The sequence below is a fragment of the Drosophila bipectinata genome, chromosome 2L, assembly GCF_030179905.1.
Source record: "Drosophila bipectinata strain 14024-0381.07 chromosome 2L, DbipHiC1v2, whole genome shotgun sequence".
In the NCBI taxonomy this organism is placed as follows: Eukaryota; Metazoa; Arthropoda; class Insecta; order Diptera; family Drosophilidae; genus Drosophila; species Drosophila bipectinata.
In genome coordinates, this window is record NC_091736.1 from 24,581,794 (window position 1) to 24,599,530 (window position 17,737).

The following is a 17,737-nucleotide window of genomic DNA, read 5'->3' on the forward strand; positions in this document are numbered from 1 at the left end:
TTTAGGTTCAGTACAACATACTGTAAATTTAAACTCGTCTTTGCTAGGGTCCCATTGTAGCCCTAAGGTTTTTATAAACTCATCTTCCTTGATGCTAACTATTTTATTATCTCCTGAGTTTTCTACCATTTCTAATATTTTTGGGTCATTCGAAACCCACTTTCTCAAATTAAACCCAGAGCTCGATAGTTCCTTAGAAATTAATTGAACTATGGTTCTGGCATCCTCTATTAAATTTGCACCTGTCATAAGGTCGTCCATATAAAAATTATTTTTTATTATTTCCCCAATCATTTTGTTTTGGCAATTTTCACCTACATCTGCCAATACTCTGGTTGCTAAATATGGGGCGGAAACGGTACCATAAGTTACAGTCGTTAATTTGTAGGTTTTTATTTTTGATTTTGGGTCATCCCTCCACAAAATATATTGAAATTTTTGATCCCCATGTTTTATTTTGATTTGTCGGTACATTTTCTCAATGTCCGATGACACTACATATTCCCATTTACGTCAATTTATCATTATATCGAAAATATCTTTTTGAACTTTTGGTCCAACCCACATAATGTCGTTTAGGCTTTTGCTATTGCTGGGTTTGGCTGAAGCATCAAAAACTACACTTAATTTTGTTGTAAGACTCGATTCCCTTATAACAGCTTGGTGAGGAAGGTAGTATTTGCCTTCATCATTTACTTCTACCATATGTCCTAAGTCTAAATATTCTTTCATAAATTTTGAATATTCAATTCGAAGTTTTTCATTTTTTAGTAATTTTTTTTCTAAATTCATGAAACGAGCCATTGCTTGATTCTTTGAGTCTCCTAATGTTATATTTTCTTTAAAGGGAATAGCTACAATATATTTTCCATTGGAATCTTTTTTAGTATATTTTTTAAAATTATTTTCACAAATTTCTGTCTCTAAGTCATTGCTATCCTCTTCTTCTACCTCCCAATATCGATCCATATGTTTTAGTTCTATACTGGTTGCTACAATCGATTTACTTCCTCTGGATTTTGTGCACCCTGACACTGTCCATCTAAAGACCGTTTTTTGCCCAAGAAGCCTACCTTTTTTGGTTATCTCCGGCAGTAAGATTAGTGGATATAAATCCGCACCAATTACAAGGTCAATTCGACCAGGTTGGTCGAAATTGGGATCCGCTAAATAGAATTCTCCCCAATCCGACTTGTTTATAGAAATTTCATTAGTGGGTAGACATTTCTTTAATTTGGGTAAAATAATAGCATTTGTGTAAAATTCTTTAGAAAATTTACTGTTATTTTTAATGATTAATTTTAGCTTGTGGTTTGACACACGCACCTGTTGGTGATACTCCACTTATTTCAGTGTGCGCTTTTATTTTAGGCAACTTAAGTTTTTGTGCCGCTTCTTCAGAAATCAAAGTGCTTTGTGAGCCATTGTCAATCAATGCTCTGAACTTTCCGAATTCACCATCATGACCTTTAATCTGAACATACGCTGTGGCCAACAACGCTGGTTCAGAGGTCATGCATGTATTTACATTCTCCCTTTTACAATGCAACATGCTATGATGTGGTTTTTGACAATATGAGCATACTAGCTCGCTTGTGCATCTGATGTTTGGACTGTGCTTTAAACATCGGTAGCACAAATTCACTTTTTTAGCCACGTCCATTCTGGCCTGAGGACTTAAAGCTTTAAATTTGAAACAATAAACAATTGGATTGCCCGGGCAATTGGCACATCGGGCATCTTTGGTCATTTGTATTATTTTTTATAATTTTCTTTGTGGGTAACTCATTTCCCACTGATGTCAACGAACTAAGCCGTTGATCTAAAAAGTCTGTGACATCCTTTAAATTTTGGATTTCACTCGATTTTTTTACTTGGCCCTCATACTGCTGTAGAGCCTCAATACTTAATTTTTTTAAAATAATATGCGCAAAAATGCAATCTGATTCTTCGGTCAGATTTGCTTTTAGGCGCATCATATAAATTGATTAATTGATTGAATCAATTATATTTTTAAGGTGCCTATATGAGTCCAAATTTATTTTTGGAAGCTCAATGAGGCGATTAAGCTGTTCTGAGAATATTTTCCTATTATTCTCATATCGCTTAATCAGTAATTCCCAGGCAGCATCGTAATTGTTGCCTGAGCCAAGCAATAAATGGGAAACCACATTTCGTGCTTCCCCTTTTAGAGCACTTTTAAGGTAGCTTAGCTTCAAGGATGGACTTAAATCCATCCTTGAATGAACCAGCTCCTTAAACAACTCATAAAAATGGTCCCAATCTTTGGAATTTCCAGAAAAATTGGGAACCTCAATTTTTGGTAGGCTAGGTAGTTCGTCCATTCTAGGGCTACCACCTTCTACCTTGTTAGGAGTTTTTTCTTGGATTTTATTATCCATTAGCTCGATGTGTATTTCCACATCCTCTTTGAGCTCTATAATTTTGCTCATATATTTATTATTGAGCCCTTCAATATTTATTAAATCGGACACTGTATCGATTTTACTAAGAAACATTCTTAATTTTTTAATTCTTATAGGAAAGGTTTCATTTTTCCTTTCCTGAATCTCCACATAAGTTATCTCGAGGTAATCCTCGAGGTTCTTTATAGCCCCCTCAAGCCTCAAAAAAAGCTCATCCTGGCCAATATATTTTTTAATTTTGTTGCTGGCGGGCTTAATATTTGATAGCATGCTTTCGAAGTGATTTTTTCGGAAATAGTCATGCTCTACAGGACCGAGTTGAACCAAATGATTATGGTTGGTAAAGACTTTTTGCTCCAAATTTTTTAATGCCTCCCTATCCTCTTCTGTATATGAATTTTTTGCGAGAGGCGCACCTGGTCTTCGATAATTGGAATTTTATCCTTAGTCGACATTATATGTTATTTTAAATTAAATTAAGTTCAAAAACTAAATTCAAGTGTTTAATATAAAATATAAAAATAAAAACGAAACTTGCCGAGGACTACTTTCTAATTATTGTTGCTGATGTTGTTGCTATTGCCGCTGCTGCTTGTGATGTTGTTGCTGTTGCCGCTGCTGCTCGTGATGTTGTTGCTGTTGCCGCTGCTGCTCGTGATGTTGTTGCTGTTGCCGCTGTTGCTCCTGATGTTGGGTTGCCTTTCTCGATGTCGCCGTTACTATTGTTGTGTTACTATTGTTTTTGTATGTTTTTTGTGGACGTTTTTTAGTTTAATTTTTGTGGATGTTTTTTTTTTTTTTTTTTTTAACTTTTTAACTTTAACGGTTGTTGGTGTTGGTTTGTTTATTTTTGGTGTATGTTTGTTTTTATTATTTTGGCGGATGTTGCTTGGGGGTTTGTTTTTTGGGGTTTTATTTTATTTAATTATTTTTTGTCGCTGACAATCACTTTTTTTTTTTTATTTTTTAACTTTTAACTTTTCCGATGTAGGGCCTCGGATACGCCAACACATATATATATTTTTTAACTTTTCCGATGTAGAGCCTCGGTTACGCTAATACACAAATACTTATTCGGTTATTTGCATATGATTTTTTATTCCGGATTGGTTCCGGGATAAACACAGATTTTTTAAAAAAAATTTTTCTTTATGCTAATTGGCATTTATATTATTTTATACCCTGTGTTCCTTACCTCTTGGGGGGAAACAACAGGGGACTACGGCTTTTAAACTGGGTTCTTTTTTACCCAGGTCGCAGCCTTATTTTTTAGCTACCTTGGGCTGAGAATTTTTATTTTTCTTCAGCCACTTATAGGTGCCAGTCTTAAACCTGAGTCTCTTACCACAGGGGGGAAAACTACAGGCTGTCTCAAAGGACCAAATGTTAAGAGGAGCCCCAAAATAAAGGTCGTACTCCAATGAGTTCCGTTTCAAAACTGATTTTATTCTGTACAGTTCTCTTTTAAGTAGGATACATGAGAATCTTAAATCTATTTAAAACTACGAAACTGCACGTACTGCGCGCTTAACTGCTATGCGACCCTTTCTCAAGTCTTATCGCACAACCTAAGTACATATTTGTGTAGGCTGCAGGGGATCGGTTTTAGACCATGCTGCTTATCTCATATTTCCATGGGACCGATCCCTTGAAACTCTATCTTTGGAATTTGTATATAAAATAGTGTTCAATGCTTGAACACCAGCAAAATGGATCGAGTTGACTGCGCGGCAGTGGCCATCAGCACTGTTGTGGAATCGGAAGGTTGAGCAGGATCGGAGCGTTCCAATGCTGCGTTCTGAGAAATTGGTGATGAGCTGGTATACGTCGTGGGGAAGTGAAGCCGGGTATGGTAACGATGTCCGCATTGTAAACAGTTCTTGTTGCTGCCACACTGCTAAAAGGGATGATTGATAGGCAATAATTCGTTTGCGGGCAAAGCAATCTTTGGACAAAAAATCAGGACATCGCCGCAGAATGTGCTATAGTTTATGCAAGAGATGGGACTGCTGGATCCAGTCGTGGTGTGGAACGTGCTGTACAAGGGCAAGGAAGCCGGAACCCTTTTGCTTGGGATTCTGGCGTGTATAATTTGTCGAATGGTTGATCGTAGAGTTTTGCGTGGGTTAGGTTTCCGGTTCTCAATGATGTTCATGCTGATTGTGGAGGAAGGTGCTGAAGTCGAGGAAACTCGGAATGTCACTGGAGTTTCCCAAGCAATGTTCCCAGGCTTATACAGTTGTCGTAGGTAGTCTAGAGATCAAATGATGGACGATTGAACTCGTTGATGCATACGTTGGTTAGGTTCAGCATATGTTTGATCTTTGATGAGCTTTCCCTTGAGATAAAGGGTAAGTGCGTTCATGTGGTGAATGAATTGTAAACGTGAGTTGTCTTAGAGTTTGATGATTAGATCCCATGCGATGGTGTAGGCACCATCCAGTAGTTCCATTTGGTGTACTGTTAAGTGCCAGCAGCTTTTTGCTACATATGGCCAAACGAGGATGGCATATACGTGCCCCGGCTTTTTACCATAATTTTATTGTCTTACAGTTTAATATCTTGCGTTTGGAAACTCTTGCGGTTCGATCCAGTTGCATCGTCTTTTATCCCGCTCTTTTTTAATGCTTTTTGTTATTCAATGCTTTTTGTTGTTCAATGCTTTTTGTTGTTCCAAAGCGGTAATATTAATTCTTCCAATCCAACTCCTTCCATTTGGGCATAAGCATCGTAACAATACTGCTTTCGTATTCGGCAAAATAAAAGAAAACATTGTTCGATGGAAGTGATCCCGATTCCAGTTATTTTATTCAACACATCCTTCAATACAATAACTGCTTTCGCATGACTTCCTTTGGAGCTAATATTGTTCGAGAAGGCGGCTTCATGCCGACTTGCAAGGTAAAAGATATAGCACACAAAACCACCCTTCAGTACCAAAATTCCTTACCCCGACGTTTCCTGGCGACATGTTCGAAAAACAAAAACAAATTGCATGGGCTTCGTTTACTCAAGTCCGAAACGAAAGGGGAAACGAAAATTCTACCTGCTTTCGGTTTTCGACGATGATTCTCGAAGCTTCGACGTCATATATTCGATGATTCTCGAAGCTTCTACGTCATATTTTCGGAGCAGCGGCACGCGACAGAGAGACAATTAGAGAGATGTAGATGGAGGGAAGGGAGAGAAAAAAAACCTGCGTCGAAAACCAAATGAATGGAAGCGACGTCAGAATACCCTTTTTAAAATATGTTGAAATATTTTTATATATTTAAGATTATATTTAATAAATTTTTCTTATCTAATCATATGGTATATTGAAATGTATTAATAATTTGCTTTAGGCAAAGCCAATATGTTCATGTTTGATTATTAGCCTTGTACGATTCTAATTACAAGGCATTGCGTTGGTCGACTATACCCTGGCACGCGCCAGAATTATCGGTTGTCAATTTTCGGTTTCGTCTTGCCTCTCCCCTTCTCTTTGCATTTGATGTTAAATTTGCACCAAAAGCACACGCGTTTGTGAAATAAAGTTTAAGTGACCAATAAAATAATTCTGGTGAGTAAAATTAAGAATTAGCCGGGGTTGCTAATTCTGTATAAAGACACTTTTAGTTTTTAATGGTTGCTTTATTTTACTCACTAGTTCCAAGTTCCCAAGTTCCAAGTTCCAAACGCTCAGAAAATTAGGGGAATTCCTAAAAAATCTTTTTAAAATTGCAATGCATAGAAATGCTAGCATTTTCATAGCATAGCAAAGGATGCTGTAGAATAGTATTGCTTATCCCATTGCTCTCGCTGCTCATTTTTTTTTTGCAAATGCTCATGCATACGGAGTTGTGTGTGACTGCTCACGCCATAAGGTTCCGTTGCTCACGCCATAAGTTTCGTTGATCCCAGCAAAGGCAAAGGGAAATTACAATAACAATTTTTCGTGTTTTCCCTATTCTCCTTAATCGTGCTAATCCGAATGCGTTTTGTTGTTGGAGTGCCGAAAACTTTTCACTGCAAGAAATTCATTCTAGGTTTTGTTTCTACCAAAATGGTCAACCTAAAGCGATGAGCTTCTTAGCAGAACATTTTTTTGCTCACGCCATAAGGTTCCGTTGCTCACGCCATAAGTTTTGTTGATCCCAGCAAAGGCAAAGGGAAATTACAATAACAATTTTTCGTGTTTTCCCTATTCTCCTTAATCGTGCTAATCCGAATGCGTTTTGTTGTTGGAGTGCCGAAAACTTTTCACTGCAAGAAATTCATTCTAGTTTTTGTTTCTACCAAAATGGTCGACCTAAAGCGATGAGCTTCTTAGCAGAACATTTTTTTCGGTTCGGCAGAGTTTTCGGTTTTGGTACTTACATATACACTAACAGCAACGGAAAATGAATATGTGCAAGTCTGAAGTCAATAGATTTATAATGGAGTTTGCTTAGGAACAGACAGACATACATGGACGGATATGCTTGTATCGATTTAGATAGTGATTCTGATCAAGAATATATATACTTTATAGGGTCGGAGATGTATTCTTCACTGCTTCGCCACTTTTGACCAAAAATACCCATTGAAAAGGTAACTTAAATATATGTTTGTTCTGGCCACGCTAACTCGTCTTTCAACGACCCCGAAAATGTAACTAACATTCAGCAAAAAAATTAGTTTTTGTTCCTTAATTATTTTTGTTTATTTAGCAAATTGATTTTATACAAAACGATACACATATAAGATAAATAAATGTTTTTTGATTTACTCGTTATTTAAGAAATTGCTAAAAGGACAGCCAGATTTAGCAAAATGATTAATCCAGCCACTTTTTTGTCTGCTTTTTGCACAGCTGCTGGCTGATAACCTTTAGTAAAAGATGTACATAGTTATTAATAAAGTTAAAATAAGAAAGGAAAGTTATCTTCGGAGCCGCGCCGAGCCGAAGTTTATATACCCTTGCAGCTTAGATCGGATATACACCGCAACTAACGGATATAGTTATCCGATCGTTAGAAGATTTATTTTTTTAATGTAAATATTTATTTAATTTCTAGAAAAGTCAAAAGAGTACAGAATTCCAAAGTTTGTTAATTTTTGATCTTTCAGATTAAAACTTGGTTAAATTTTTATCTTTCATTTTTGAAAGGAAGTTCGATGGCCCTTATGAAATTTGACAGGTCATATCCGTTGACCCATCCCTCTGTTTTTAGAAACATAATAATTTTGGCATTTCCAACTAATTAGTTGGCTGTTAATCGGACGATCCGACTTATTTAAGGCGTACAAAGGAAAGAGTTATGTATGCCTCTTTCCCTTTCTCATGAGTGACTGTAAAATGAGTGACTAGTTCGGGTAGAAAAAGACAGACGGACCGACAGACAGACGGTTAAATGATGGTTACATGACATGGTTACATCGACTCAGGGGTGGTCCTGATCGAGAATATACATACTTTATAGGTTCGGAAAAGTCTTCACTGGGTTGCGCACTTTATACCTCTGCAAGGGTATGAAAGAAAGGTATTACCTTGCAATATATGCACATTAACCAATATTGGATTTGCATTTGACGGCAAACAAGAATATTTTCCTGAATCAGATGTTTTGGCTCTTTGTATCAAAAGATGCGATGTAGTTATGTCTCCTTTTTCAGTAATTACAGATACTCCTCCACGTGGCGAATCATAATTTATCTCCTGAAAAAGTAAGAAAAAGGATCAAAAATGTAAAAATGATAGTTGTTTTTAAAATTGCATCAAATGCTAGAAAAAAAAATGTAACTTTGGATTATCAGTTACAAACCGTTTTGTAAAAATCATAAAATTTCGATGATTGGAATATATAATTAGTTAATTATATAATTAGTCTCCCCACACGGCAAGGGCAAAGGCAAGAAAGGCGAGACAAGGGGGTGTGAAAGCAGTCAAAGGTGTCAAGAAGGTGTTTAGAAAGTATGTCGGGGTAAGCATCAGCAGAGGAGGTAGGAGGTGGCGACTCAAAGTGCAGTGGGCCCTGGAAGTCCGCCAGTGCACCGCATAGCAACAGCAGAGGTCCGTGGCAAGAGGCGAAAAGGCACGGACGGCAATCCGCCATCGGGAATGTGACGTATTTCTGGAAGCAGGATTAATGGCATGAGCAGAATCCAGGAGGATTAACTAATTAATTAGGAACTTTAAGCAGTATATAAGGAGACGAATTGGAGCGAATTGAGACGTCTTTTTACAAAGCTTGTAACGTTGAGTTGAAGGACCGCCTTTGGAGAGTCCGACATTCAAGTGTTAGAGCGTTTCAAAAAAACATTTGGTAGTTTGAGCTGAAGGACCGCCTTTGGGGAGTCCAACAGCCCAAAAAGAGGTAAGTGTAAAGGGCGTGCTGAGAAAGGATCCGTTGCAGGACGGTTCTTCTGAAGCCCAGGGTATCAGAGTCGAGTTGGGCCATTCCCGACCTCGGCAGGTAGCCTTGCCACGAAACGAGTAAGGGACAAGTCTGGCGTTCGACTGAGTCGCGACGAACAGGCGTGATCCTGCGAGCAAGGATAGGCCGGCTCGTGAATTCAAGCCCAATGAAGAAACCGATTCACACAGTTCTTTTCTTTGCACGCAGCGTACTAGAAAGTTTAAAATATTTCTTACCAGCAAAAAAGCGGAGGGGGATATCGCGATCAAGTTAAAATATATTAAAAACTAGCGACCCCGGCAAACGTTGTTTTGGCCTTTTTTGTTTTCTATAAGGGCTAGCTGTTTTTTCTTCATTTATTTTGGTTAATAAATGTTTTTCAGTATTTCAAGTACATCCAGTATTTTCACGTACAACAAAATTCCTCTCGCCAATATTTAACAGTTGTTTAGAGAAAGGATGGATCCTGAAGCATTTGATCGCGCATATTCTTGGTCAGTTCTTTTTCAACATTACGCCACAGTTGCGATGATTTTAAGCAAGCATTGAATTCATCAGCGTACGTTAACCGTGAACACCTGAAAGGAGTAACAAAGGGCCGTAAAATAGTTTATCATTGTTCATTATATCCCTAAATGACCAATCCAATTCCCCAAGCGAATTTTTACGTCCTATAGTGCATTCATCCAAAATATGGGCACTATGCCCATAGACGATTGTTTTTATGTTGCACACTGCATCTGGATTATTTTGAATGTTCAATGACAGCTTAAGTACTGAATGAGCTGCTATGTCTCCATCTAATAAGGTTGCTGCAACGCCAGAAGATGCAATGGCCAATGCGTTGCCATTTTTTTTCAATCGTAACTTGGCAGGAAGAAGCGAAATAAGGAATGTTCACTTTGGAACTTTCACTTTGAATGTTCACAATAATCACTTTGGAATAAGCAGAATTTTCAACATCAGGCTCTTACTGGAATGCTAGTCGAAGAAATTGCCCAGATGTGAATCCTCGATAAACTTGTTGCCGTTGTTAGTTAATTCTTCTTCTAACTATTAATCTGTGCGCTTCTCTTCTTTGAAAAGTGGTCTTTGTTGATTATGTTCATCTCGTGCATCTTTCGATTGTGATTCACGTAACTGCGCCATGCTTATGCTTTTCATTACCTTTATAAATTTGTTCTCCTGATCTCGTATTCTTCTATCTCGCGCAGCTCTAGAATTGACTGTTTGATGACTAACGCCCGATTGCGTTTTCTTGGCATTGGTGACTGTAGATAAGTAATCGGCGGACCCCTATTTCAGGGGCATATGACACACACATAAATGTACAATACGTTACGCTCACAGTCTACTTATTGTTATTCATTACTATCAAAGCAGCCATTTCGGAGGAGTATAATTCCCGTTGTCGAACGGGATAAAAAGTATCCTATGTCCGTCTGCTGGCTCTAAGCTACCTCCCTACCAATTTTCAGCCAAATCTGTTCTGCCGTTCTTGAGTTATAAGTGGTGTAACTAACACGACTTTCTTTTATATATATAAGAAGATGATAAAAAAAAACACCATTAGAAAAAAATTAAAAAATATTTAACAAAAAACTGCAACGACGCAATAAAATTTTTATAAAATAAAACTTACTCAATTTCTTTGTGAATAGCCTTGGTGCCACATGGAATGCAATGGACATTCCTAAACCTTTTTTTTATTACTATGACGACCCTTTTTTTATGAAAGGAAAGTTAACTTCTGGCGGAGACGAAGTTGATATACCTTTGCTGTTAAGATCGGATACATATCAGAAATATAGAAGGACATGCGGTGCGTCACCCGTGTAGTGCCACAGTGATATAGTTGTCCGATCGTTAGAGAATTCAGCCGTAGCAGTCTTGCAAGCTGTAACATGTCGGGTCTTGCCGCCGTCTATAATTTGTATAAGCTTGGAAAACCTAAACGAAGTACCATTTATGATGTCAAAATTTCATTGCTGCAATCTCGACTGTATCTCTCATTTCGTTCTTGGTTGCTTAGCTTATCTATGTAAAGCGTTGAGCGGCGCTCGCATTATTCTCACTGTCCCCATTGATTTTCGATTTTTTGAGACTAATTGTTTAAATAAGCTTAGATATAAAATCAAAAAATAACTAAAATATCGGGATTATTCTTGGTAGGTAATTTCGGAACATTATTTTGGAGTTTCTGAAAACGGTAAAAGTATAACAGTATGAACAGTAATTACATTGCAGCATCAATATCTAAGTTGTCGCTGAAGACATTCACTTAATGGGGTCAGGCACAGTGAAGCTGAATGGATATCAGATGCACAGTGGTACGCTGCCAATTAAGACTGAAAACAAAATTAAGTATGTAAAGTTTTGGTGTCGCTACTCCTGCGCAGGAAGTAATCCTGCGCTCCAATTTTCTGCCCGGCCACTCGAAGGTAGTTAATGGTAGCCCCGCTGTTTCCAGAAGTTGCCGCCGTTGGCGTTTCCCACATTCAACGGAGGCTTTTCCGAATGGCTTGAGTTCCGGTGATGTTCTCAGCTATTGTAGATTGCTATTGTCCTGCTTGCGTGATTCAGGGTTGAAAACAGTTCGCTCACTGGAATTGACAGAGTTTCCGTTCGCTCACGGAAACTATAATATGGCTTTGGAGCTTTTAAACAAGAGGTTTAGCAACCGCTGTCTTATTTTTTAAGCGCATGTGAAGGATATTTTGAATTTAAGATCAATAAAAGGGACATCGTTGAGAGGATATTTCGTAAGCTGTTCGTTAAAAACAACGCGTATATGGGAGCCCTATCTAGCATGGGCATTACTCAGCAAATTTCGGGAGGCGTCAATGCCCAGATGCTGCTACAGAAGCTGTACCCATCGACTTAAGATAAATGGAACGAGATGCAGGCGCAACAGGAGACGATGGACAGCATTCAGAGGAACAAAGGTGCCGCATTTTAGAAAACGTAAATTTCTCGATGGTCCCACGTGGACCATTCCAGTTGAAAAGTCGAAGGCCACAATTGATCGTCTGTTTTTTGTTACTAGAGCGCCCTCTTCCGTATGACTGTTAAGTGGCAAAGCCTTCAACCTGATCCAATCTTGCCCTGGCTTCATTAGAATACTCTTCGAGGGCAGCATAGACGAGATAGAACGTTTTGGTTTATGTCGCACATGTCTAAAGAGTTGTCATTTAACTTGAGTCTGCAACGTATCGAAGCATCCGAGGTTCCATTCTACGTCTCCTTCTTTAAAGTCCCTTGTTGGGAAGGATTGTATTAGAGATGTTTCTCATCTTCTATCCAGCGCCAACATTCTGGTGATTAACCGCTATGTGCTTTCAGCAAAACCTAATTACCCCGAGATAAGCAACTAAACTGCAGCTTCGCCAATTTAAATAACTATCTGGCATAGGCGATGCTGGAATAACATCAAATCGACTCTCAATAAGCTTTGGTAACAGATCTTCAGTTAGGCTGCTCATGCAGTAGCGAATGTGACCCCAATGCTCACCGGCCTTCAGCCCAGAGTGGATGTAGCCGGTTGGAACGTTCCAAGCTTACGGATCATAGTTTCTATCTACCTCAAAGGAAGGATCTATTGATCTCAGATGGATTGTTTGCGGCGGCAGTGATCATTTCAGGTGTCCCTCCGAACTTCTGTCATCGGAGGTGGAGAATTCGTCGTTAAGCTTGTCAGCTAATGAGCCGGGCCTGTTTCCCCTTTGAGAAGACGTTGAAAATTCGGTGTGTATTTCTAAGGAGGGGAGGATCTAGAATCCTGCAGCCGTCAATCACTCGGGAAACTCATTTGCATTTCTGTGCGATCGTTTGCGTCTGATAGTTTACTTTCAAACTTAAAATATTAAACTTTAAGACTCTCAAAACAATTACAAAACAAACTTTTTGGTTCAAAAATTTAAGGAAGCAGAATAAAAAGCGTTTTTATCCTCTAAAAATTATTCAATGTGTCTGAATTGCATTTTTAGTTATATATTAGCCATTGGAACAGTTTGGCATCAAATAAAGGATCCAAAAACTTTTTGAAAACTCAAAACTGTCCCATAGTGGTTTCTGTGGTTATTCTACCGCTGCGTTTCCCGGTCATTGTCTATGCATACAGTGACAGACAAAAGTCGTTCACAAGCGGGAAATTGAACGCGTAATGGACAAGAGCGCTGCACCGCTTTGGGACTTTCAACCTTAACTAAAATATAATACAAATTTTCAAGCTGCATTATTGTAACTGTTGTAGAAGCTTGACCTCCCTATCTAGGCCAAGTGGAAAGAGATTCAGGCGGACGTCATTGGTCAGCGTTCCAACGTGGGAGTGAATAGGTAGCTTTTTTAAGCAACGATGCAGGACAGTGGAGAGACTTGTGTTTTAGGATAAGGATGCAAAGCGCCGGAAAGCGCAGGTACTTCAACAATAAAAATCCGTTGTTGTCGAAAATTTTGAAATTTTTCTCGGGCGGAGCTGAAGTTGATATACCCTTGCAGTTAAAACCGGATATATATCGCAAAAAGCGGATATAGTTGGCCGATCCTTATAAACACATCATAATAGAACCAATTAACTAAAATAAAAAATCTAAAAAAAGTCCCAAACTTCTATCTTCAAAACTAAGAAAGTTGATATTTCTACCAAATACCATTTCCGATCGTTCAGTTATATGGCAGCTATAGGATATAGTCGGCCGATCCTAATAAAATTTGGTAGGTTCAACTGGCCAAAAATACAACATGTACTAAGTTTCAGCTTTCTATCTTCAAAAACACGACTCAGGAGGTGATCCTGATCAAGAATATATATACTTTATAGGGTCGGAGATGTCTCCTTCACTGCGTTGCACACTTTTGGACAAAATTCCTCTTCAAGGGTATAACAAGGATACTTAGGAATCCGATATGAGAAATTATAGCTTCTGAGGATCGTTTTGGAGGAAAAGTAACGGAGTTTCATGAAACCCCCCTGTTATATTAGTATTACTATTTGTTATTATTTGAATTTAAAACAAGAAAGGAAAGCTAACTTCGGGCGGAGCCGAAGTTCATATACCCTTGCAGTTAAAACCGGATATATATAGCAAACATCGGATATAGTTGGCCGATCCTTATGATTACATCATAATAAAACAAATTACAATAAAAAAATCTAAAAAAAAGTCCCAAGCTTCTATCTTCAAAAATACGAAAGTTGATATTTCTACCAAATACCATTTCCGATCGTTTAGTTATGTGGCAGCTATAGGATATAGTCGGCCGATCCTAATGAAATTTGGTAGGTTGGATCAACTGACCAAAAATAGAATCTGTACTAAGTTTCAGCTTTCTATCTTTAAAAACACGAAAGTTGGGTCATTTCCGATCGTTCAGTTATATGGCAGCTATAGGATATAGTCGGCCGATCCTAATAAAATTTGGTAGGTTCAACTGGCCAAAAATACAACATGTACTAAGTTTCAGCTTTCTATCTTCAAAAACACGACTCAGGAGGTGATCCTGATCAAGAATATATATACTTTATAGGGTCGGAGATGACTCCTTCACTGCGTTGCACACTTTTGGACAAAATTCCTCTTCAAGGGTATAACAAGGAAACGTAGGAATCCGATATGAGAAATTATAGCTTCTGAGGATCGTTTTGGAGGAAAAGTAACGGAGTTTCATGAAACCCCCCTGTTATATTAGTATTACTATTTGTTATTATTTGAATTTAAAACAAGAAAGAAAAGCTAACTTCGGGCGGAAACAAGGAAACGTAGGAATCCGATATGAGAAATTATAGCTTCTGAGGATCGTTTTGGAGGAAAAGTAACGGAGTTTCATGAAACCCCCCTGTTATATTAGTATTACTATTTGTTATTATTTGAATTTAAAACAAGAAAGGAAAGCTAACTTCGGGCGGAGCCGAAGTTCATATACCCTTGCAGTTAAAACCGGATATATATAGCAAACATCGGATATAGTTGGCCGATCCTTATGATTACATCATAATAAAACAAATTAATTACAATAAAAAATCTAAAAAAAAGTCCCAAGCTTCTATCTTCAAAAATACGAAAGTTGATATTTCTACCAAATACCATTTCCGATCGTTTAGTTATGTGGCAGCTATAGGATATAGTCGGCCGATCCTAATGAAATTTGGTAGGTTGGATCAACTGACCAAAAATAGAATCTGTACCAAGTTTCAGCTTTCTATCTTTAAAAACACGAAAGTTGGGTCATTTCCGATCGTTCAGTTATATGGCAGCTATAAGATATAGTCGGCCGATCCTTATGAAATTTGGCATGTCGTAATGTGTTGCCAAAAATAGCTCTCATGCAAATTTGAACTCTCTAACTCTAAAAACACCAAAGTTATACCATTTCCGATCAATCAGTTATATGGCAGCTATAGGATATAGTCGACCGATCCCGGTTTCTACGCAAACTAGTCTCTCAGTTTTAAAGCTATCGTCTTGAAACTTTGCACACACCCTTCTTTCCTTTGCACGCAGTATATAAGTCGGAACGGCCGGGATCGGCCGACTATATCCTATAGCTGCCATATAACTGATTGATCGGAAATGGTATAACTTTGGTGTTTTTAGAGTTAGAGAGTTCAAATTTGACATGAGAGCTATTTTTGGCAAAACATTACGTCATGCCAAATTTCATAAGGATCGGCCGACTATATTCTATAGCTGCTATATAACTGAACGATCGGAAATGACCCAACTTTCGTGTTTTTGAGTATAGAAAGCTGGAATTTAATACAGATTCTATTTTTGGTCAGTTGATCCAACCTACCAAATTTCATAAGGATCGGCCGACTATATCCTATAGCTGCCATATAACTGAACGATCGGAAATGACCCAACTTTCGTGTTTTTTAAGATAGAAAGCTGGAATTTAATACAGATTCTATTTTTGGTCAGTTAATCCAACCTACCAAATTTCATTAGGATCGGCCGACTATATCTCATAGCTGCCATATAACTGAACGATCGGAAATGGTATTTGGTAGAAATATCAACTTTCGTATTTTGGAAGATAGAAGTTTGGGACTTTTTTTTTAGATTTTGTTTTGTAATAAATTGGATTATATATTCCTATTCCCATAAGGATCGGCCAACTATATCCGATGTTTGCGATATATATCCGGTTTTAACTGCAAGGGTATATAAACTTCGGTTCCGCCCGAAGTTAGCTTTCCTTTCTTGTTTTTTTTTGAGACTGCGATTTGAAACAACTAATAAAAGTTATAAGTTATTTATAATAAAACAAAATGTATCTCCTGGATATCGAACGCATGACCTTCTTAATAGTTAGAAAACTGAACCATTAACACATGCGGTAAAAGTTTTTGCACTAAAAAAATTAAGTATGCCTAGAAAACTGTGTAGAGTGTAGGCCGGCCTGAATAGGTTCGCCTATTTTTTTAGGTATTGTTTTATGATTTGTTTTTTTTTCACAACCAAAATATGACGAAACGGCCCTGAGGAGGTGTTGAGTACTCCAGGAGTACTGCTGTGTGCTGCTGTACTGTTCTAAGTACTGCAGACATAATTTGAGTACTGCAGGAACCCATACCCATAATATCCGTATACATAATACTAAATGTATTTGATGGATGCTATCTGTTTGTCCAGCTCTGGTTTAATCTTTTAAGATTTGTTTGATTTGATATTTGCACTTTTGGAGCTTTTCGGATGAGTTTTTTTTTATCAGAAGTTAGCTTGGGTGTGGTGAAAAGTTTCAGCCTGAAACTTTCGAGGGACTCAGTGTTTCACATTTTTCAAAATTTACGAATGTTTCTCATGGACTGATGGACTCCATAGGAACTTGCCGATAGAACTGATCATGGGAAGAAAAAGCTCTACCGATAATAGTTTTTTTTTATATGTAGTGTTTATTTTAAAATTACCTGATTATTGTGAGTCCAATGCACTGTGGTAGGTGGATCAGGAAGGTGCTTAATTACGCAAGTCAAATTAACTGTTGATCCCAAATCAATGTATATGTCAGGCCCTCCTGGAATACTTGTGATAGGCTCTAAAAGAATTTTAAAGATATAACGAGAAATTTATAAAAACGCTTGTCGGGCAAGCATGTGCAAGCATAATAATATTCTAATTATCCATAATTAGTTCTCCAAGTTTAGCTAGCACAACGGTCCACTATTTGCTCGTTATTATTATAAAATATTTTTTTTAATAAGTTTTTAAATTTGGAGTTTAATTGAACCCCGCAATAAACATTTCAATGGAACTACACCTTTAATTAAATGAAGCTATCAAAAAAGTGGTAACGTTACAACGCTTTTTGACAAAGGCATGAGCTAGAAACCGAATTCGCAATATCATCAGCAAAATAACATTGGGAAATATTGCTTCATAAATGCTAAAAAAACTCTATAGACTAAAGACTACCTTACACAATAAAGAAAAATAGCTTAATGCTGGGTGGCGCCCAAATTTGAAAATTTTATTTTTTAGTATTTACGTTTTAATTTTTTTATAGTTATCTTCAAGTCGAAAACGCTCACAATTATTCGATCCTCTTCTTGGTGCCTCAATAAATATATTTTAATAAACCTCGCAAATTAATGGTGCTAAAAACTCAGCACAGAAACAACGCAGAAATACGTTGTGGTTAATATAACATAAGTCACGTTGAAAACAAAGTAAGATATATATAGGACAGGAAAAATATGTTATAAAGTAGAGACCATTGTAATTCGAACATAAGACCCTAAATGGGTCTTGCTGTGCATATGTCGAACTACAATGGCTAAGTAATAGAGGACTAAAGTTTCTAGTCCTTCTATTAGGAAAGTTAAAATTTAAGCGTGTTAGTAAATTCTGGCTATCTACATCCCCATTAATTAGGTTATGCAAAAAAACTACACCGAGTATTGTCCTCCGATTTGTTAAGCTAGGTACGTTT

General features: G+C 37.6%; 1 protein-coding gene across 2 annotated transcripts in view; it reads right to left on the reverse strand.

The window, feature by feature from the left end:
* Nucleotides 1–7,085: 7,085 nt before the first annotated feature.
* dpr21 (defective proboscis extension response 21) overlaps nt 7,086–17,737 on the reverse strand; it is an 80,172-nt gene continuing 69,520 nt past the window's right edge. For both annotated transcript variants that reach the window (XM_070277505.1, XM_043213722.2), the window contains exons 5-7: nt 16,716–16,843; nt 7,938–8,106; nt 7,086–7,275 (exon numbers count right to left, since the gene is read on the reverse strand). In XM_070277505.1, coding sequence (XP_070133606.1) covers nt 7,184–7,275; nt 7,938–8,106; nt 16,716–16,843 — 389 coding nt within the window. In that variant the 3' untranslated portion in view covers nt 7,086–7,183. The remainder of the gene's footprint in view (nt 7,276–7,937; nt 8,107–16,715; nt 16,844–17,737) is intronic.